Source organism: Sturnus vulgaris, chromosome 17, assembly GCF_052056855.1.
Source record: "Sturnus vulgaris isolate bStuVul1 chromosome 17, bStuVul1.hap1, whole genome shotgun sequence".
Classification (NCBI taxonomy): domain Eukaryota; kingdom Metazoa; phylum Chordata; class Aves; order Passeriformes; family Sturnidae; genus Sturnus; species Sturnus vulgaris.
This window is the reverse complement of record NC_142259.1, coordinates 7,971,566-7,992,950: the sequence shown is the minus strand read 5'-3', so window position 1 is coordinate 7,992,950 and position 21,385 is coordinate 7,971,566. Positions and strand designations below refer to the sequence as shown.

General features: G+C 58.5%; 2 protein-coding genes across 3 annotated transcripts in view; both read left to right on the top strand.

The window, feature by feature from the left end:
• Positions 1 to 558, top strand: part of CTNNBL1 (catenin beta like 1) — a 47,904-nt gene extending 47,346 nt beyond the window's left edge. The window contains exon 16 of the mRNA XM_088174901.1: positions 308 to 558. Coding sequence (XP_088031027.1) covers positions 308 to 396 — 89 coding nt within the window. The 3' untranslated portion in view covers positions 397 to 558. The remainder of the gene's footprint in view (positions 1 to 307) is intronic.
• A 7,868-nt stretch (positions 559 to 8,426) lies between these two features.
• Positions 8,427 to 21,070, top strand: VSTM2L (V-set and transmembrane domain containing 2 like). 2 transcript variants are annotated; one of them, XM_088174902.1, is made up of 4 exons: positions 8,427 to 8,583; positions 15,858 to 16,030; positions 17,135 to 17,185; positions 19,741 to 21,070. In XM_088174902.1, the coding sequence occupies exons 1-4, from the start codon at positions 8,475 to 8,477 to the stop codon at positions 20,050 to 20,052; spliced, it is 645 nt and encodes a 214-aa protein (XP_088031028.1). In that variant the 5' UTR covers positions 8,427 to 8,474; the 3' UTR covers positions 20,053 to 21,070. The 2 variants fall into 2 exon arrangements, with proteins under 2 accessions (XP_088031028.1, XP_014745553.1); XM_014890067.2 differs by having other exon boundaries at positions 8,432 to 8,583; positions 15,861 to 16,030.
• Positions 21,071 to 21,385: the final 315 nt, after the last annotated feature.

Sequence of the window (21,385 nt, the reverse complement as noted above, 5' to 3'; positions counted from 1 at the left end):
TCTTGGGCATAGTGATTCCCATGCCAGGGAATGGGTGCTTCTGGGTGCTGATGTCTGTTCGGGCCAGAGCAGGGAGTTCTGTCTCTGTCTGTCACAAAAGCTTTAATGAGCATCAGCAGGTGTTTGTTATGCAAAGCTTTAACCCTGGGGATAGGCAGGAAAACCATCAATGCTCCTTGCATTAATTCCCATTTGGCTGTTTGCAGTACTGTGGGTGTAGATTCTGCTGTGATGGCTGCAGGAGTTGTTGTCCTTGGTTTGTTCGTGTTGCACTCTCAGCCTGTGTCCCTCCTCTCTCTCCCTGCAGAGTACGCCGAGAACATCGGCGACGGGAAGAACCAGGAGTTTCGGGAGAGCGAGCAGAAACGGATCCTGGATCTGCTGGAGAATTTCTGAGGACCTGGGAGACACCTCTGTGTCTGCCCACAAGGACGTGGCGCCAGTTCTCCCTCCTCCTGCCCCTCCTCCAGCCTCTGTTGCACGATCAAAGTGATGTTTCTATGAAACTGCTTCTAAATGGGATTTGGGAGATATTAAAGATAGTTTGCTTTTTTTTTAGTTCCTGGTTTGTTATTTGTGCAGTGTTCTGTGAGTGGGGTTGCAGCTGCATACCCAGCACAAAGCCAGCATGAAGTTCCCATCATTTTTGTCTTTTTCCCCCTAAATCAAGCTGCAAAGGATCAGTGTGAAACAATACAAATGTATGTGTGGCAGGGAGGGCAGAGAGGAAGCCTGGATGGCTCGAGAGACTGTTTGCAGGTTATTCCAGCTTGATCCATTAATGAAAATGTACAGCCCTTGCTCTGACAGGAACCAAAGAGGCTGAAGTGGTGATGTATATCCAGTTCATCCCTTCTTCAGTGGCAGAAGAGATCCAGGAACTGGCCACATCAGCCATTCCTGTTAAATCTTCCCAAAGGTGAGTGGGAATTGAAAGTAGATTCTGGTACACATTGGTCGCTGTTCCCTCCTGAAGAGGAAAAAGAGGGAATTAGTCTGTTGGACCTTTATTCAGAACTAAGAGTGAGGGGAGGTAAGCAGTGACATCCCAAATTCCATTGCCTACCTGTCACAGTCAGCTTTGGGTCTTGGCTGTGCTTGTTCAGTAGAAACCAGTGTTGTGGTTCTTGGACAGGGAGCTTAGCTCTTGGAGCAGCAGCAAGTCCCCCAGAGCAGAGGGATGGCCCTGCCTGCCCCAGGGAAAGGGGCCACAGCTCATTCTCATCAACCTCTGCACCACGGTGTGGTTTTGGGTGTCCTTGTGCCAGACTCCGGTGCTTCCCTGAGATGGGACTCCCAGCTGGGATAGGAAGTAGCAGAGGATATTTTCCTGCATCCTCTTTTCTGCTGCTGAAGTTAATGACTGTCATCACAAGCCATCGTGGCTCCTGCAAGCTGGGCCATGCCTAATTTAGAGAGATTTGCATGCTGGAAGCATTCATTTTTTATCTCCAAGAAAAATGCATTGTCAGGGAAGCTTAAAGGCTTCCTTCAATCCTGACTGCACAGGCACTGCTGGCCTGGTGCTATTGAACGCTGGTGTTCAGGGGATCAGCATGGAAGTCGTGGCTTCAGCAGCCACAAAAAGCTGCAAAAATACATTTTTTTTGTGCAGAACTTGTCAAATTCTTCACTTCTTTCTTCTGTTTTCAACCTGCTTCCTTAAAGGTGTTTTTTCCTCTAGCTTTCAGGTGTGTTTAGGTTTTTACTTGAGTCTGGGAATCATTCCCTTTCCACACCAATGGAGTTGTGGTCAGAGGTGGTCTTTGGTTTCCCCTGGAAGGTGACTGGCTGTTCCCTCACACTGCACTTGTGTTGGAGGAGCTTAGGAGAAAGGGAATGATGTAAGACAGAGAGTTTGAGGCAGGGCAGAAAGGGGACTTAGTGAAGGAACAGGAACAGCCTGTGATGGGGCCTCAGCAGCATCCTGTGAGATGATGTTCCCTCTGCAGGGCTGGGGACGTGGTGCCACCCCTGTACTGTCCCTCACAGTTCTCAGGGCCATGGTGCTTCCCCTGCTTCACCTGGGGAGCAGGAATGCCTTGCCATAAGTATTTTTGTTTTCCCTGGCTGAAAGAAGAATTTGTGGGATTAAGGGGTGGCTGTGTGCCCATCCCACCCAGCCCAGCCACTGTCCCTGTGATGGATGAGGGTGCTCCAGATGTTGCTGAGGAATTTGTGCAGAGATGGTTCCTGCAAGTCATGGTTTTACGAGGTAGATGACAAATTATTCTCTTCTAATTTCCAAGCTCTTTCAGAGGGAGGAGCCCCACTGCTCCAAACGAGTAAATTTGGTCGTAGTAATCACAGCAGGCCCTGCTATGCACCCACACTCTGGCACCACACCCCACTGCTGTGAAACACTGGATCCTCTGCCTTGGTCCTTGGGATAGGCTGGGGGCCTGCCTGGGCACACTGTTATTAATTAAGGTAATTACTCAGCTTAATGTGCTGTTCCTGGCCAGCTCATTTGGGCTGTCATGTTGAGCAGCACAGAAAAGCCTTGGAGGTGTGAGGATGGGCGCCCCGAGTCTTGGCAGTTGTGGAGAATGACGTTATTGTAATTGAGGGAGGATTAAAAGGTGGAGCTAATAACAGATTTCCTTGAGGAAGCATCCATAGGCTACAGACAGGGGGATTTGAGCCCTGGTTTAACCCTGGAACAGCAGTATCACTCTTGGCTTTTGTGGGTTTGGCTAAATGTGGGTTTTGGGAGAGGGTGTGGGAGTGGCACAACCCACAGGCAGCACCTGTGGGACTCTGGGCTGCTGGGACTGGGTGACAGGAGCCTGGTGGCCTTGGCTCCTCTGTGAGCCCTCTTTGTGTTGAGCCACACTCCCCTGCCCAATCTGCTCTCAGAATAGCGGGCCAGCCTCGGCACAGAGCAGTGGAACATGCAGGGACAGAGACCCCTCTCCATTGTGCCCCTCCCTGGGCCCTGCTTTCTTGTCTCTGATTGTAAACAGATTTGACTAAAGAGGTAAATGAGAAGGTAATTAGAGGGAACATGATGGATGAGGCGCTCTGGTGATGGGAAGCAGGAAACTTGCCCTCCAGGAGAAAGAAGCTGGGGGGGTGTTCTTCAGCAGAGCACCTGCAGTGCCTGCCTCTTCCCTCTGCAGCAGGATCCTGGGATGCAGTGGTGGGAGCTCTGACCCCTGGGGACACCCAAGGCTGCCCCAGGCTGGGAAGAGCTGTGGGCAGTGGCTGCTGCAGGCAGGGATGAGCTTGTCACCCAGACACCTGGGCTTTGCCAGGGTTCGGTACCAGGTGCACGAGGCTGCTGAGCCCCAGTGCAGGATTTAGAAGCAGGAAAGCAGCAAAGGATGAGGGAGATGCTGTGCTCAGTCTGTGGGGTCATGGGATTCCTCTGCTCCATAGAGGTGCTTACCCTGGTGGGGTTTTGGTTGGGCTGAGGCCAGGTTGGGTTTGGCTGCAGCTGGGAAAATCCTGGGGCAAGTCCTGGGGAAGCTGGTGTGGGAAGGGGGAGGGAGAGGGATGGTGACACCACCCATGCAGTGGGTGACAGGGTGGGAGCCCCAGTGCTGGCAGTATCAGGGAGGGTGGGAGCACTGGTTTCCTCCTGCTGGGAGTGGCAGGAGCTGATAGTGTTTCCCACTGGCCGCAGGAGACAGGCACCGATCGTCCCCACTGTGTGTCCAAATCCATCTTCAGCTCCGCTCCTGGCTGAGCCTCCCTAAACGGGGAGAAATGAGTGTAAATCATGGCTGAGGAACATCTCCTGATATCCCAGTGGAGGGACTGAGGCTGTGCTAAATACAGCAAGAGGCTGTCAGCACTGGGAGCAAACCATCAGCTGCGAAATAAGTCACTTACACTATTGATTTTTTTAAATATTTTTTTTTCTTTTAAGGCCTTGCTCTCAGGGAAGGCTTTTCTCCAGGGGCAGGAAATTATTTGGAGGAGGAAGGGCTTGTTGGTTTGTGGTATTATTTGGTTTTTTCGCATTTAATTTTTTTGGTGCTTAATGGTTTGGAAAGAGGGAACTGTTCCACAATGAGGGACACCTGTGATGTTGCTCCTTTCCATCGAGAACCTGGCGGTGGGTTCTGCAGACGAAGGAGTTAATGGCCTGGAAATGGGCTTGAGTTCTCTGAGGAAATAATTCTTTTCAAGTAATTTTCTTCTGAATTTTATGCTTTGGAGATTTCCCTGTGCAGGGGCTGCTCTGGGCAGAGGCCTTTAAGTCCCAAAGCTCCCACATGCTGGGGAGGGGAGGGGTCCTGCTGCCTTTCTCGCATTGTGCTGGGACTCCCAGGGCTCCCCGGGGTGGGAGGGCAGGGACACAGGGCTGTGATCATTCCAACACAGGCAGGAGGACCAAGACACCGCGTGTCCCTGCCCAGGAACGCTCCCGCTGCTCTCCCAGCCAGGTTGTGCTGCTGGGAAGGGCTGTGCTGGCAGTGACACAAGGAACCCATGGTGGTGCTGGTGTTTGGAGCAGGGTTCCCTCTACCCAAAAGCCCTCTCCTGCTCGGTCTGTTATTTTTGATGCTGTTGTGGCTGTCGTGGAGTGGGTGGGTGGGTTGCATTTGCTCACCTGAACTCCCACTCTGCCTCCCTGGCTGCTCCCTGCTCCGGGGGATCCCGACAGGCGCTGCCTCCGTGCTGGCTGTGCCCGGGATGATTTGTGGAGGAGCAGGCTCTAATGTTGCCTGGCGGGAGCATTGTTTTCCTGCAGCGCACGCAGACCTTTGTAAATAATCTAATAATGCAGGAATGTCAAACTTCAGCTGTGGAAGGAAATCCTTTTATACAGGAATTGTCAAGTCTCTAAACAAGTATCAGTACTGAGCTCAGTATCAATGTGGAGGGTGTTTATTCTGCCCGTCACAGAGATGAACAACCCAATTCACTCTCCCAGGCAGACACAAATTCGAGCATTGGCTCCTGGACCTCAGGAGAGCTCAGTGCTGAGCCTTGGGGTGCCCCTGCATGAGCCCTTAAAGAGGTGAATTTCAAAACAATGCATGAGTCAGACTCCGGTGCTTCAGCAGCTCTGGGGTTTGGGGTTGAGGTTTTTTTCTTCCAGTTGTTGGGCAGCTTTTACTTTCAAAAGGGAACATGGGGTGTTGGCATTGGAGTGAGCACGAGCAGCCCTTGGAACCAGCAGGAAGGACCAGTGCTCTTGCTTTCATTCTGGGTGTTCTTGGGCAGCTCCAGGTTAGAGCTGTGTCCCTAGGGATGTTCTTTGTGCCCCTCAGGGTCTGAGGGTCCCCCTGAGGCTGATGCCCCATGAGATGCTGCTGCTCTGGCTGACTCCCATCCCCTTCTAACCTCATCCAGCTCTTCTGAGCTCCACTGCACCCTCCAGCTTTGCAGATTGCCTTTTCCTGATGGACAGATGTCCCGGGGAATTTACATGCACGAGCTGTGACCATGGTGGATGTGGTGCCTCTGGGATCTTTGTGGTTTCACTGCATGGAAGTGCCCGCTGCTTTCCTCCATCTGGCGAGTGCCCCCCCCGAGCAGAACTGAGCAGTGGGCAGGAACCTGGCACTGACAGAGATAAGGAGTGTTTCATCCTCGAGAGCGAGTCCCTGAGCCCGTTGTGCTGAAAGAGAAGCCCTGTGAGGGAGGCGCCGGCTGTTCAGAGCAATAACAGGGAGCAGATAAGGGACCTCGTTACTCAGCGGGTGCCGGCTCAGCTCCGGGAGCTGCTGGCTCCACTCTCGCTTCTGTGTGCCAGTGACCCCCCCATATCCCTGTCAGACACACAGGGCGTTCTTTGGGGCCGCAGCACCTTCCCGAGGCCTCGTCACTGATGGATTAAAATTGAGGAGGAGAAGCAAACCTTCCCAGCGCACTTAAGACGTGGGCACTGGCACTTCTCTGTCTGCTGGGCCCTGCATGTCCCCAGTACCCGTTTTTCATCCACTGTGATGGCAGAAAATCTGCTGGAAATGGGACTTAATTCAGGCTCTGCCTCTGGAGGTGTTCCTGCCTCCAGGAGGAATTTATGCTCTTTGCTTCCTCTTGGCATGATTTAAATATCTCTGGTGGTGCACAGGCAAGTTTCAGGCCTTGAGGTGCAGCTGCATGGCCTCAGCCCCCAGCGGGGGATATGCTGCCCTCGTGTTGGGGTGCAGGAGCTGGGCTGAAGCCAGGAATCCCTGCCCATGCCTGGGATGTGTGGTCACCACTGGGTGACATCTTCTGCTCTGGCTACACCTGTGGGTGGGTGCTTTGCAAAGTGGAGTGCCAGGTCTGGGGGAGCACAGTTTGTAGCTGCCACTTCAGTGTGGGTTTGGTTTTATTCCCTTGCTGGCCAATGGCAGAGGATGGACCCTGGGCCAGACAACAGCCATGAGACTGAGCCAGTCACCCAAAACGTGGGGCACATGAGTGCTTGGCCTTTGCTGTTTCTCCTGTTGCACTTGACCCCATGAATGAACCCCATCTTTCTGTACATGAACTCTGTCTTTCAGTGCAAGAACTCGCTGTTTTGGGAGTTCATGAACCCCATCCTTTGGTACCTGAATCCCCCTGTTTAATGCATGGGTTTTGCCTCCACATGTGCCTCTGGGAGAGCTGATGCTTTTGCTTTGTCAGGATCTAGAGCTGCTCCCTGACACAGCTATGTTTGCTCAGCAGCTCCAGACAGCTTTACCTCAGAACACCTGAAGTCCTTTGCCACTGCTGTTGTTGCCATCCCAGAGTAGGATCCTCTGATCCCAACCAGCCGTGGAAACTTCTAAATGCAGCCGGGCATGGCTGTGATGCCCATTTGTCTGTCACCACTACTCCCTCCTATCCTCGGCTTTTAACTCCAGAGGGAGTAATGAACTTGGGCAGAGATCAATGCTCTGCTCTGAGCCAGGCTTTATTCTGACATGCAGCAAATGCTGCAGCAGGCACAACTTTTTTTTTTAAATTATTGATTAGTAACACAGGTACGAGGCAGCACAGCTCCTGGCCAGGGACCTGCCTTGCTGGAGGGGAATGGGAAGAATACCCCCACTCCTTCTGGAGCCCTGCCAAGGGAAGGCTGAGGAAATACAGTCAGTATTTTCAAATCCAATTTAAAGAATCTCTTTGCAGCCAACATCTGTCATCTCATGGCAGAAAACACCTGAAATAATCTGATTTTTTCTGTTTATCTAGAGAGCAAATAATATCCTTTTGATTGCTCTGTTGCATACAGATACTTTTGTGTGAGTGACGCCTGCTCTGTGCCTCCTCTGGTGCTGAGGCCAGTGTTTAGGAAAGGGATACGGCACCACTGGACCCCTTGGTGAATTTTAGGCTTGTCAGAAGAGGTGTCTGAATTGCTCAGGTGCTGGTGCTGTGGTTGTGACCTGCTGTGAGGTGCAGCTCTGGAAGTGTTGGTGCTGTTGGTGGGTTTGGCCTCAGGATTTGTGCACCCAAAGGAACATCGGGGTCCTTCCAGTTCCGTGAAATCCTGCTCGTGGCAGGAGCACGGTGCCCGTTCCAGCTCTCTCTGCTGCCACTGGCCACACTCCAGCCGGGCTCTGAGGGTTCATGTGAGCTTGCAACCCACCCCAGCTGCGGGTTCTTCATTTTGAGACCAATCTTACGCAGTCTGGGACAGAGATCAGGATACACGTGGGGACGCGTGTCCTTGCTCTTCCTGTAGCGTTTCAAAACCCATCGAACTGCCCCCACATGGGCCCTGGCACTTGCGGTGAAGCCGGAGCACTTGGCACCGCACCCTGTGGGCACTGCATCTGCAGACGCTGGGGCAATGCTGAGATGAACTGGATCGCACTGGGCTGAGCGGTGCCGTGCCGTACCGTGCCGTGCTTTACCGGGCCGTGCCGAACCGGGCTGGTCGGGCGGGTCCGCGGTCTGCACCGGGCGCTGTCCTGGGTGCTGAATCCTCCCCCGCCGACACCGGCGGTGCGCGGGAACCGGGGACGCCAGGGAGAAACCTTTCCCTGAGCGGGACCTGTGGGAGCCGCGGGGCTCTGGCCGTGCCAGAGGGGTCCCAGCGAGGCGTGCGAGTCCTGGCAGGACAGGGGTCCCCAGGGGTGCCGGGGGGTCCCGAGTGGGCGCGGCGGTGCCGGTAGGTCCCGGCAGTGCGGAGGAGGGGTCCAGGTGGAGCGGTCCGGGTGGAGTGGTGCGAGGAATGCCGGGGGGTCCCGGCGGGGCGGTATCGAGGGGTCCCGGTGCTGCGGTGCCAGGGGTCCCGGCGGGGCAGGGCAGTACCGGGGGGTCCCGGGGGTCCCGGGTGGGCGCGGCGGGTCCGGCCCCGCCCCGCGCAGTTTAAGAATGAACCGTGGGAAAAAAACTTGGGGGGTGCGCGCGGGCCGGGATCCCTCCGCCGGGCGGGGGAGGCTCCGGGCGAGCCGCGGCACCGCCTCGGCGCGCGGCGCCCTCCGCGCGAGGGAAGAGCTCCGCAGCGCGGCGGCGCCGGGACCGCGGCGCAGCCCCGGGGACAGGGCTCGGCCCGGCGGCGCCGCCGCCCCCGGGACGGACGCGCCCGCGGCAAGATGGGCGCCCTCGCCCTGGCCCTGGGGATTTTCCACTACCTGGGGCTCTACCTGCAGCTCGGCGCCGCCTCCCGGCACCCCCCGTGGGACGCCCCGGCGGCGGGCAGCGGTGAGGCGGCGGCGGCGGCGGCCGGGGCTCGGGAAGGGGGCGGCTGAACGGCGGGAGCTCCCGGGGCTCGGTGCCCCGCGGGGCTGGCGGAGGGTCGGGGCGGCTCCTGCCCAGGCAGCGGGACGGGTGCGGGGGCTCGGGGGTCTCGGTCGGGCTCCGCCGCCGAGGGCAGCCTCGCGTCGCGGTCCGTCGCGCCGGCGGCTCGAGGAGCGGAGGGCAGCCTGGGAGAGCTGGGGTTGGGCTCCGCCGCTCCCGTCTCCGGTGCCCGGGGGGCGGCCTCTGCCTTCGCCGCCGGGCTGCCGAGTCGGGGGCTCTGCACCCCGTGTCCGTGAACCTCCTGGTGCCGCCGTCACCACCTGCACCCCGTGTCCGTGAACCTCCCGGTGCGTCTCCCGGTGCCCGCCGCCGTCCGCACCCCGTCTCCGTGTGTCTCACGGTGCCGCCGCTACCACCCGCACCCCGTGTCCGTGAACCTCCCGGCGCGCCTCCCGGTGCCGCCGCCCGCCCCGCCGTGCGGTGCCCCACGCCCCGGCAGCGGGGCTCCCCCGCCGCCCCCCGCTCCCTCCGGTGCACGGTGGTTCGGCGGGTCGGTGCTGCTGAGCCCGCTGGGATCCACCGGGATTGGGAAAGGGGAACCTCTTCTTGCATCCTGCACCCTCCGGTGAGGAACCTGGCGTAGGGGCAGCTCCCTCGTGGGTACCCAGAAGGTGACAGGGGACCAAGCCCCCTCGGAGGAGGCTGCTGAGACCCTTCTCGCTCTCTGTGGAGTGACACGGGCACGTTCAGTCTTAGCGCGAGGAGTGACCACGGGGACATGCTGGGTGCCCGGGTCCCGGCTCTTCCCCCGCCCAGTTCCGGGGCCTCCCGTGTGCGGAGGGACCCACTCTCTGCCCCGAGGAGCCTCAGGCACATGGTCTCGGGCCATGCCAGGGTGGAAGGTGTGAGGTGTCCCGCAGCAGTGCGTGGGCTGGCAGGTACCTGCCTGCCCAGGGAAGGGATGATCAGCCTCTGCATTGGGGGTTCACGGCAGGAGAGTTTCCAGACCTGCCAGGCTGGTATGCCAGACGGAAAAGTGGGTGAAGAGCCTCCATTAGCCACCGCTGCTCCCCTCAGAAATTCAGCAATAGGCAAATAAATAGTGAAATGGTCGCTGTGAGGGAGCAGGGAGCCAAGGAAATGAAATATTCTGGGAGGGCGAGTGCACTTTGGAGCCACATTACAGCTCGCTACTCGAGCAGTTCTGCAGCAACTCACTTAATCACAACAGAAACCTTTATTAACGATACTGAAAAGCAGTGAATAAGTGGGTCATGTATAATAAGCCATTTGTGTTCAGTAGGTGAATACCAATTTGATAAAAGCTGTGTGTGCTGAAGACCTGTATAAATCGCTGTTTAGCAGATCGGAGACTGATCATTTCATTACTGGCTGGTGCAGCTTTCCCTCCACTCCACGAGAGTCCAGCAGGTTGGAGACGTGGAGCAGGAGAGGGGCTGTGGCCGGCGGGATGGGTTCGGCTGTGGCAGGCGGGCACGGACAGGTCCTGCCAGGCTCTGCCCGCAGCAGGCAGCGCCCGGAGCTCGCCGCCATCTCTGCCCGGTGCTGGAGGCCTGGAGGAGCCTCCACGGCATCGCGAGGCTCTGGCACAGCCCCGGAGTGCGTTCACTCTTCCTTTTAACTTGTCCACGCCGGATGCAGCGAGAGAATTGACCGGGAGCAGCGTGTGCCCCGCAGGCATCGGAGAGCGGCCGTGAGCATCCCTGGGGCGCGGACGGCTCCCCCATCCTGCTACCCCACCGTGGGCAGCGAGGTTCTGCTTGCAGGGCAGCCACGGCTGTAGGAAGGGAAAAGTCACAATCAAAGAAAGTCCTTTACCTGCTCCCATAGCAAAGGCTCTGCCTTTGGCAAGGATGGAGCCAGGATGGGCTCTAACTGCCCCGTGAGAGCATCTGAGCCGCAGGATTCTTCCCACCATCCCTTCCCTACCCACCGTGCTGCCTTTCTCTCCCTTCTCTCCTCAGGCTGGTGCCTTCAATTATTCATGCCCCCCATTGCAGCCTCTGCACGCTGGGCTGCTGCCATCGGCTTTTTCATGCGCTGGCTGGGAAGCTCCAGCCGCCTTCCCAGCCTGCTGGCTCTGGAGCGGGGCAGGGGAGCCGTGCCGTGAGGAGGAGCTGCCCGGCTTCTTCCCGGTGTCGTGTACGGGCGATCTCGCCTCGCCTCAGCAGAGCCGCGGCTGGAGGCTGGAGGCAGCGGTGCCCCGGCTCCCCAGGGCGCTGCCCTGCTCGGTTCCCGCACACCCCGGTGATTATTCTATCAATTACTTTCATAAACACTTTGCATTCTGCCGGATTTTTTCACACTTCCTGGTGGGAATTCTCCATGCGATGTGTTTTTCCTGCTGCTGTTCGTGCAGTCATTCAACGCAATTACATCTGACACCTCTCCTCATCAAACGTCTGGGCTTTCTCTTCCCTTGAAGCGGCTGACAGACGACGGACCAGACACTGGGAATTATTACGTTAGGACAGTGACAGCTAATTTTAATCATAACGTTCCCTGTGAGCGAGGCAGGAATCAACCAACAGCCGGCATGGCTGCACGCAGTCTGGGAGCTGTGGGCAGCACGGTAGGGCTGGAGTGAGGACCTGGAGTGGGCCAAGGAGCTGGAGGCTCTGCACTGCTGCCTCCTTCCTCAGGGGCTGCTCCGAGGGCCAGATTGGTCCTCTCCCCTTCACGGCTCCTCTGGGATTTTGGTTCATGGTGTGAGTGGGACTCGGGACAGACAGCCCTTCCTGGCCCTATCCTCGACAGCTCTGGCTCTCTCCGAGCCCCTCTGTTCTATGGCTGTTTCCTGCAGGGCTCCTTCCTGGCTGGCTGCCCCCTCTCTAAGGCTCCGTCTGCGGTGGGTGCCCGATTGAACACCGGGGATGTTGGCTGGGCTCGGTTGTGATGGGTGTATTGATGGTTTGGATCGTGTGCTCCGTGTGGAGCCGGGTTGGGATGAGCTCAGCGGTGATGGGGTGGGCAGAGCCGGGCAGGAATGTGCCGTGTCCATGAGCGCCAGGCACTGTAGTGTGGGCAGCTCTCGGCAGCGGCTGCCAGTGCCAGTGGCTCGTGTTTTGGGTGCCGGGTGTGAGACCAGGGGGGGCTGACCCTGTCTGCCCCATCCCATTCCTGCTGAATGATTCCGGCTGAGAATCCTCCCCTGGCTGCTGGGAGCCGTCCCCTGGCAGAGAGCGGCACCAGGGCGAGTGGTGGCTGCACGCGGGCCGTACACACGGCTGGAGCCCCACTGGGAGCTGTCAAAAAAAGGCCGGTTTAGGGCTTTGCTACTTATACTATCAAACAACAGCTCTTCCTTGAGCCCCTTGGGAGGGAATTTTCTAAGAACTGCGAGTCCTCAGGAAGCAGATGGGAGCAGCAAGTCCCCTTGTGTAGGCAAAGCTTTGTGTAGCCAGGGAGAGCCACAATGGAGAGACTCACCACTGAGCTCTCTCTTGCTGAGGGGGTTAAACATTATGGGTGCGGCAAGCACTAGGGGCAGGAGCTGGGGCAGCCATGGGGCACTGTTGGAAATACCTGCAGTTTTCAAGGTTAATTCCAGCCCTGTGGTGAGATGAGTGCTGGCCTGATCACAGTCACTAAGTTAGGTGGGGTTTTTTTTGTTTTTAATTCACATGCTGCAAATTTGAGCTCCTTCTGCTGCTCATTTGACAGTAAAGAGGGGCAGAGCAATGGCGCTGCCATCCCCAGCGTGTGGTGGAAGCCTCCCGGCCCCAGGCACGGCCGCAAGGCTCCAGACGCGTCTCGTGGGAAGGGACATGGCTGGAGGAGAGCAGCGCTGACCGCCAAAATCCTCTGCCCGCTCGGCTGCCGGGGCCGGAGCCCCCTGCCCTCTCTCGGCAGTGACGCGGCCGTCACGCCGTGTTTATGCAGCGGTTTGCACCGCGATGTGTTTGCAGCGCCCCGGGGTCAGCATCCCTGCTCGCAGGCTTGTCAGGAGGAGACGCATCCACAGCTGTTAGCGGAGGTGGGGAGGGGAAGGGAGGGAAGGGAGAGAAGCGAGGCTGCAGCCCGACCTGTGCAGCAGCCTCTGGCGGATCCGGTGTCCCGTGGTGGGGACAGTGCGGGTCACACAGGCACTGGGGTAATGCCCAGGTCTCTTCTGGATCCATCCGGAGGGTGCCTCCTGTGCCTCCCGATACCCTGGGATGGCTCTCGAGGGGCTGTGCCAAGGGGTGGCGGGACCCAGGAGGGCCCATCTGTCTCTGGGTCCGTGCCCTGCCCTGTGCCGGGATGTGTCTCGGGTGCTTTTGCCGCCGGCAGGACTTGGTGCCCCTGAAGCCGAGGCTGTCGCTGTCCATCAGCCACAGGAGCCGTGGGTTCCTGGAAAAGGGGAGGGTGCCGGAGGGGTCGTGGATGTCTGGGGAAGGGGCTGTGGGTGCCTTAGGAGAGTGATGGTGGATTCTGTTGGGACACATTTGCTTTTCCTGCAGCGGTGCAGCACAAACCCAGGCGATCAGAGCCGGCCCCACACCAGAGACGCAGGGCAGGGTCTGGATGGACCCTCCAATGGGCAGGAGCAGGAGCACAGGGACGTTTCAGCTCCCCCAGCCCCTGTCCCTGCCCAGCGTGGGACGGAGCCAGCCCCAGCCCCGCCGCCTGCTTGGCGTTTGTCACCCCACCAGCCCTGCCGCAGCTCCGGTGAGGGGAACCAGTTCCATTGGACACAGAAAGAGGCTTCTGACTCCCGGCTTAGGGAAAAAATCCCTGCCGGAGCCGGAACCTGCGCTGACAGTGATTAACAGGCGTTTGCAAATGTCCAATGCATATTTCATTGTCCTCCGGTACATCTTTACACAACAATTAGCCTGAGTTCGTGCCCATGACGCTGCTCCGGTGTCGTCCTTGGTGCCTTGTGGGGGCTGTGGTGGGGGGCCATGGAAGCTGGCACAGCTGTGGGATGGCAGACAGAGTCTTGGAGAGGCTCCTGGGGGCTGCATGGCTTTCTGTGCTGCGTGGGGCCTGTGGACGAGGCAGGTGGATGGAGCAGGGGTCTGTGGTCATTTCCAGGGACTCGGGGCAATGCATGACCCGCTCTTGCCCCAGCACAGCCCCTTCCCCGTGCAGAGCGTGACCAAGGTGAGGGATGGTGCCCACCGCAGGGAGGGAGCTGCAGCCCGTCTGTCTCTGGTTTATGAGAGCACCAAGCTGTCCCAGCAGGCGTTTTCAATTCTGTTTATCTGTGTTTCCCCATTGAGTTCATTTTATTTCCCCTGATTTTTATTTCCTGGAAGATTTATTGATCCTGGTGTTCTCAGTTTATGACAGGTAGCAGACCATAAAGCACACGGAGCAGCGGCCCCCGACGGCCCCTGCCTCCCTCCCGCTGTGGGGATGCGGCTCCAATGTCAGTGGGGGGAGAGGGACGGGGCTGGGGTGGGCAGGGGACCGGGACTCTGCAGGGACAGGGCACTGGCCAGAGTTGGTGTGTGTTCGCAGGAGCAGTGTCCAGGCAGCTTAGCTGACCCAGTGCAGGGTCCCTGCCCAGCCTGGGACTGCTCTCATCCCCACTCGTGTCCTTGTGAGGGGCAGAGCTGAGGGTGCAGAGTCACCTCTGTCCAGGCAGCGCCGGGGTCCATGACATCCATCAGAGAGGACACACGGTGCTGCTGGAGGACGTATCTGAAAGACACGTGTCCCCAGCAAAGGTGATGACCCTGGGTATCCATCTGCAGGATCTTTGCTCCTCTGGATGCGCTTGGAGGTGGCCGAGCTCTGGGGTAAATTAATACATACGCTTCCCAATTAAAATCGAAAAGAAAGAAGGCGCTTGATTCAATCCAGCCTTTTCTCAGTTTATCTGCCAAATTCTCGTCTGTGGGAGCAGATTTTAATTGTCTTCCCAGTAATTTGGACCTGGCTGGAGCTCTCAGGCCGTCACCCCGCCCCTGCACTGCTGGAGCTGTGGTGTCTGGGGGGCTGGTGCAGGCTCTGCCGCGACCCACTGGCTTTGGCCATTGCTCCTGCCAGCAGGAATTCTGTGGGGCAAGAGCCTGATTCTGGCTGCAGCCAGGGAATGGGTGGGCGAGTGCTCGTTGATGATTGGACACAACAGCCTCAGAACTAATGTGGCTTGGAGCACAGAGGAACCCTTTGTCCTGTGCCAAGAAGACCCCCCTGCTCCTCGCACAGCCCTCGGTCACCAGAGCTGTTCCCTTGCCTGGGGCTCCCTCCACTCCCCGGCACAGATTCCACGTGGCTGCTGGTGCGGGTTCTGGGTGACCGGGATGTGGGAACAGCACTGGGAACCCCACCAGGACACCCTGCCTTGGTAAACCCTGGTGTTGGGTATTTTCCTCTGCTCCCTGCTGAGATGGATTAAAGGAAAGCGATAAGTGGATGGGATTTCCATGCGTCCAGAGGGACGGGGAGATATTAGAGGTATTAACTTTTTGTCTGGGCTGGTAATAATTGGTTTTCAGAGAGATCAGGGCTGGAGAGAGTGTTGGTCCCGACAGGCTGTGTGTCCCAGAGGGCGCCGGTGGTTCCGATGGGACCCGCACTGTGGCTGCGAGCCGGCAGTGCCGGCAGCCTGGGGTGGTGAGTGAAGGCAGGAGGCACAGGGGAGCAGTGACCGGGGTGTGCAGGGGGCTGGCAGCCCTGTCCCCATGCCGTGCCACGGAGAAGCCACTGCACGGATCGTGGCAGCAGCGTTTGCCGGTGCCCTGCACGCTGGGGCCGTCTGTATGGGGGAACAACAGTCTCTCCAGAGGAGATGAAAAGAATTCTAATTACATCTCTGAACAATATTTGTTTTGAGCGAGGAAAGCAAACCATATGGCGTGTGGGAGCCTGTTTGGGGCCGCATTAAGTGAGGATTTGTTTTTCAGTTATGTCCTGATCTGAGTGAGATGCCATCATGCTCTATTTATTTCCTTCACTTCACAGGTGTGGCAGGTCCCGCACTCGTTCTGGGGCAGGGGTCTGAGGGATGCTATGGGATCAGGGGTCACAGGCTCCCTCCCACTGCTGTTTGCAAAGTGCCTGGTGGGGGGGGGGGGGGGGGTCAGGCAGATCTGCTGGGGTGGGGAGGGGACACGGGAGTGGGAAAGGAGAAGTTGGGGATGACAGGGACGTGACTGGGTCTGTTTGGCCAGGGAAGGATCCAGGCACTCCTGGTGACTCTGCCTGTGTGGCCGGAGGCATTGTCCTTCACTGGGACAGTGCTGTGTCCCCGCAGGCACCCACAGCCCTCCCTCTGTCTCCAGCAGCTCTTTTCACCGAGACCCCCCACGACATGACGGCGCAGGCGGGTGAGGATGTGGAGATGGCGTGTTCCTTCCGCGGCAGCGGCTCCCCCTCCTACTCCCTTGAGATCCAGTGGTGGTACGTCCGCAACCACAAGGACTGGACGGACAAACAGACGTGGGCTTCCAGTCAGGTAATGCCCCTCATCCTCCTCCTCCACAAGGCAGAGCCCTTCAGGCAGAGCCCTTGCCTGTCCTTGCCATGGGAAGGGCTTTGTTTGCAGCCGCTGTTGGGTTTTGGTGGGGGACCCCAACCCGCAATAGCATCGCAGGTGCTGACCGGACCCGCAGAGTTTCACCCTCTGCTCTGACAGAGCGCAGCCGCGGCTCCTGTGATGCAATTAACAGTCTGCATGGGCTGCTCAGCCTCCAGCTGCACTGAGGATGCTCTGGGGCCGGTGGGGCTGGGCTGTCCTGATTACCCTTCCCAGCCGAGGGGGTGCCTGGCCCATTGCCAGCACCCATCCCAGGCTGAGGCTTTGTTTTTGTGCTTGTGCCTTCGCCTATCTCATCACCAGCTCATCCCTCCTGGCCCTGCACCCTCCATCCCTCCCTTGTCCCCTGTTTCCCTGTGTATTGGTCCAGCAAACAGCCTCTCTCTATTTCTCTCTCTGTTCACACAGAGATAAGGGCCAAAGAATGGGAAACAGCTTTGGGGATTTTAATGAGCCTTTATTGTAGTGTCTTTGGCAGGGCTGCTGCTGGTGTTGCCATAAATTGAGAAGCCTCAGGGCAGTGCTGCCAGGATGTGGGGGGGAAGTGCTGCCAGGGGTTGAGGGTGGACAGGGTCAAGGGTGTTGGAGGCACTGGGAATGCACAACCAGTGGCTGCTGGAGGGGAAGATTGGTGGCAATGGGGCAGGTGCTGAAGTGATGGGGACAGAGTTCCAGGGACAGGGGCACTGGTGCAGCAGTGATGCCACAGTGATCAGGGCTCCATCCCCACTCCTAGATTGTGGGGAGCACCTGGAGCTGAGATGCAGTGGGACCTGTGAGTGAGCACCCCATGTTCCCTGGCTTCTGTGCTGCTGCTGATTCTTCCCATCCTGGGTACCCAGTGTGGCTTCATCTGCCCTGAGTGCCTGAGTTTGCTGGGGCTCGGCAGTCTCTTCTCTCTTCCCCCTTCTCCCTCTTCTGTCTTGCTTGGGGCAGCCGTCCTGGAGTGGGAAGGGGTCTGGTGGACTGAGCTGACCATTTCTCTTCCCTCTCTGGTCTCCCCCTACCCTGCTTTTTCCACAGCTGAAATCATCACCACAAGAGGAGCCTGGGAAAGAGGCGACAAAAATCAGCGTGAGTTTGGGTGATGGTTCTTTGTGGGAGGCTGTGCTTGAGGGCTCACCTGGACATTCCACTGGTCCCAGTGCCACAGGCTGGGAACACCAGGGTGGGAGAACTGGGTCTGCCTTGGCTCACTCCTGAGGGTGACCAGGGTGAGGGGTGGCTGCCCTGCTCTCCCTGGCACTGAGAGGCACAGCTTGGACTCTGAGCCTCGTCCAACATCTGAGCGACACATTAATGCCAGGGATAAAATAATCCGATTGACTCGGCGGATTAGCATCCCAAAGCCATTTAGGCTCATGTGAGCAGAATGAGGAGCCACTAATCAGTTAAAGAAAACACTCTTGGCCTTCTGCTGCTAGGCGTGTGCCCTCCTGGCTCTCCTTGTCTTGGGGAGCTCTGCATTTGGGGGTGCCACAGACGTAGAGCTGCGCTGGAAAGCTTCCCACCATCACCTGGCAGCCTCTCCTGGCACTTCCATTTTTCCTTCACTGAGTGAGCAAGAGGGGATGGGGTTAGTCAGGCACCTCTGGATTCTCAGATGGGTGCCCCCCACACCCAGGATCAGTCTCATCTCTGGGGAGCCCTTCTCAAGGGAGAGCATCACCTTTCAGCACCCATCTGCATGATCAGTGCATGATTCTCTTGATGGTAACAAATCCTCCTCCAGGGGTCATGTCCCCTTTGATTAACGGACACCCATAACCCCTATCCAAACCTAAGCAGATCCTCTAGGATCTGTTCCTCACCACAGTGCTGTGGCTCCCTGCCCCACAAGCAGCAAATTCCAGGACTGCTGCTGGATTCGGGCTCTGCCAGACCCTGTCTGCTGAGCTCGGGGGGGCTGCTGCTCCCTCCATCCCACCCGAGCCCTGCTCCAGGGGCAGGAGGGGCTGCAGAGGGTGCACGGAGCCATCCTAGGGCAGCACTCCCTCCCAGCTCAACCCGTGCATGTTTCAGCATAATTAGGCAGTTAATTGCACGCTGGGATGGAATTGATGGGTGTGCAAGTGTAACCAGGATTTATTTTGAATCATTCGAGGTCTCTGCTGCCTCCTCCAGATCCAGCCAGCAGGGAGAGGCTGGAGCTTCAAACCTCTTTTGTTTGTTGTTATTTCAAATGTCCTTGATCATTAAGTGTTTATGGAATGGAGGAGGTAAATGAGCATGGGCGGTTCTGATGGAACTTGAGGTACAGCCACAACAGCAGGTGACTGGGAACAAACAGCAGAGTCAAACAGTGAGGGGGGATGTAAATCCCAAGGAGGAGCCACCGTGCCAGGCACCCCTTGGCCATGTGTTATCCAGCAAACACACCTGGTGCTGGAGATGCTTTGCAGGGATGAAGAGAAGTGAAACATGGTGGGTCTGGGTTTATGTTTCCCCCTTTGAATCCAACAGCACAGAGCTGAGCTGAGGCTGGGCACAGCAAATCTGCCCATCCTGGCCATGCCAGGGGCTCTGTCCCATTCCCATGGGCAGTGAGGGCCGACACTGCCTTGCCTGTGCTGGCAGAGCCACAGGAGTTATGGCTGGTCATAAAATCTTCCCTCCTGAGGCTCAGTGACCTGCTGGGTAGCGGCTCCATGGCCACTGGTGGCACCAGCAAATTGGGGTTTTATTTTATTAGTTCTAAATTTCCCAGCCATTAATTTCAGTAATTTCTGGCTCTCTCGATGAAGAGGTTTTTATGAAGCTCCTTTTCCATGACAATCTCAGCATCTGGGCTGGTACACTTGTACCAGGGCCTGGCAGATCCTGCCCCTGCCTTGTCCTGTCCCCCCAGACCCCCACTTCCAGCAATGCAGGATTGGGGCTGCACGTGGCCACTGAGCAGCCCTGAGACGCTGTTTGGGGTGGCCCTGGCTGTGTCCTGTGGCAGCAGCTGCCTCTCAGCAGCCCAGAGTGTGCAGGGCAGCTGAATGCAGCAGCTTGTATGTGCTCATGTGTGTTTGTATGTGCACGTGTGGGCAGCTGTCTTCATGTTCCAGCACTGAGCCCCCACAGTGAGGGGCTGAGGGGACATTGAAGGGTCCCCACGCTGCACCCTGTGCTGTTTGGGGTGAGTTTTGCCCCTTTCCGGCCCCGTTTCCAAACACCATAAAATCCTCAGCTAACAAATGCAGCGGCGAGTAGAAAAACGGCCTTTGCCATCCAGTGTGATTATAGGGAACAGAGCCAGGGGCCTCGGGGTGGGTTATAAATCTGATTTATTGACCCAGCCCAGAGCAGCCGTGGCTCTGGCTAGTGAGTAAGTCTTAAATTTCATTGGGTGATAAATACTGAGAGCGAATCAATTTGGTAGAAAAGCTAATTAGCCAGCGTGGTTCCGCATCGATCTCTGAGCCCTGCGTGGCCGGGTGCGAGCCAGGGCTTCCATCATCCTGCAGGTCCAGGCTGGGGCTGGGTCCCCCCGCACCGACTTCACCAACCTCTACCATGTCCTCTCCAGCACAAGGATGAGGTGTGGCGTGCTGTCACACACTCGGGGGTGGCACTGACCCGGGTGTCTGGGGGGGCAGTGGGAGCGCTGGGGGCCCCCTGACCGCCCGTCTGTCCCCATGCAGGTGGTGAAGGTGGTCGGCAGCAACATCTCCCACAAGCTGCGGCTGTCGCGAGTGAAGCTGGAGGACGAGGGGACGTACGAGTGCCGGGTGATCGACTCCAGCGACGGCAAGGCACGGCACCACAAGGTGAAGGCGTACCTGCGGGTGGAGGCAGCGGGGGGCCCGGGGCACCCCCAGGACACCGAGCTGCGGGAGGCCCCGCTGGCAGAGCTGGCAGCGCCGGGCTCAGCCCACGCACACCATCACCATCACCACCACAAAGCCGGGAAGGAGCTGAAGAAGCGCTCGGCAGACACCTCCTGCGTGCTGTAGATGGGCGGTGCGAGGGGACGCCGGAGCCCCCCCTCCGCCCCGGACTCAGCGGAGCCATCAAGGGTCCCGCACCCCCTGCCACAGACTGGCCCCACCACCCCGTCTTGTCCAACACCCCTCAGCATCTCCCTCTCCCACGGGCGCCGCGGGTTTCTCTCTCCCCAGGGCTCGGCGTGGTGCGGGAGCCGGAGCTGTCAGTGCCATGGGTGCATCACTGGGGCTGTGCCCGGGGCCAGGCCGTGTGCCCACACCTGGTGGTCTCCATCCGCCCGGCCTTGTGCGGCTGGGTGCCCGCTGCCACCGTGGTGCCGCGGGCTGTGCTGTGTCCCAGCTCTCTGCCCAGTGCGGACTCCCCCTGCCCTCTCCTCCCCTGTGCTTCGCAGACCCAGCCGCCTGTTCCTGTAGGTTGCCCCGTTTAGTTGCTCGGTTCCAGCCCCACATTGCGTATCTAAGTTCCAGCCTCCATCCTACAGCCCGTGTGTATCCCCCCCTGCCTGCCCCGCAGCCCCCAGCACGTCGAGGCTTGAGCTCAGCAGAGGAAGGACGGCACGGCACATTCCTGGCATCCTCCCGCCACGCTCGGGCATCGCTCAGCCAGGCAGCTGCCCGTGCTCCGTGTGTGCCTGGGAAGCTGTGCCATCGCAGCTGGCCCCTTGCACCCATCACTCCTCCTTTCGCAGAGGATGGGGCGCTCATCCGCCAGCCCCGTCCATCCTGGCCCCATCCCGTTGCCCGTGCGAGGCTCTCGGCTCCCTCTCGGTCGAGCGTCCCTCCCTCCCAGGCCACAACACCACATTGCCCAGGGCAGGGGCTGGCCCATGGGCTCTTGTGTCGCAGTACAAACAGCAGAGCCCATCCCTGCTGCCCCCACGGGTGACCACGGCCACTGGGGACGGAGCTGTGGGGAGGGACAGGGGGGTCCCGAGCCTCCCCGCCCGGTGCCGGGCGCTGCTCCCCTGCTGCCCCCCAGCCTGCCACCATCAGACCTGCTGCAGCTAATAAAGCTCTTTAAACGAAACCTCTGCGGGTCTGTGCTCTCTGTCTGTGGCAAGGCTTTGGCACTGTCTCGGGCAAAAAGGGGCAGAGCTGGGGCTGCTGGACTGGGGCCGGTGGGGATGGGCATCAATATCATCACCTGCAGCTGAAGGCTCAAAGCTTTAAAAAGCTGCAGCTGGGGAGCTTCTGCCCAGCCTGGGAGATCCTGCCCTGAGGGATGCAGGATACAGCAGGTCCCAGGTGAGCTGGGGATGCTCCGTGCTGTGGCCATGGAGCGCTGGGTTCTGTGGGGTGGCTGGGTGGGCTGCCAGGTGAAATCTTGACACCCACCTAGGTA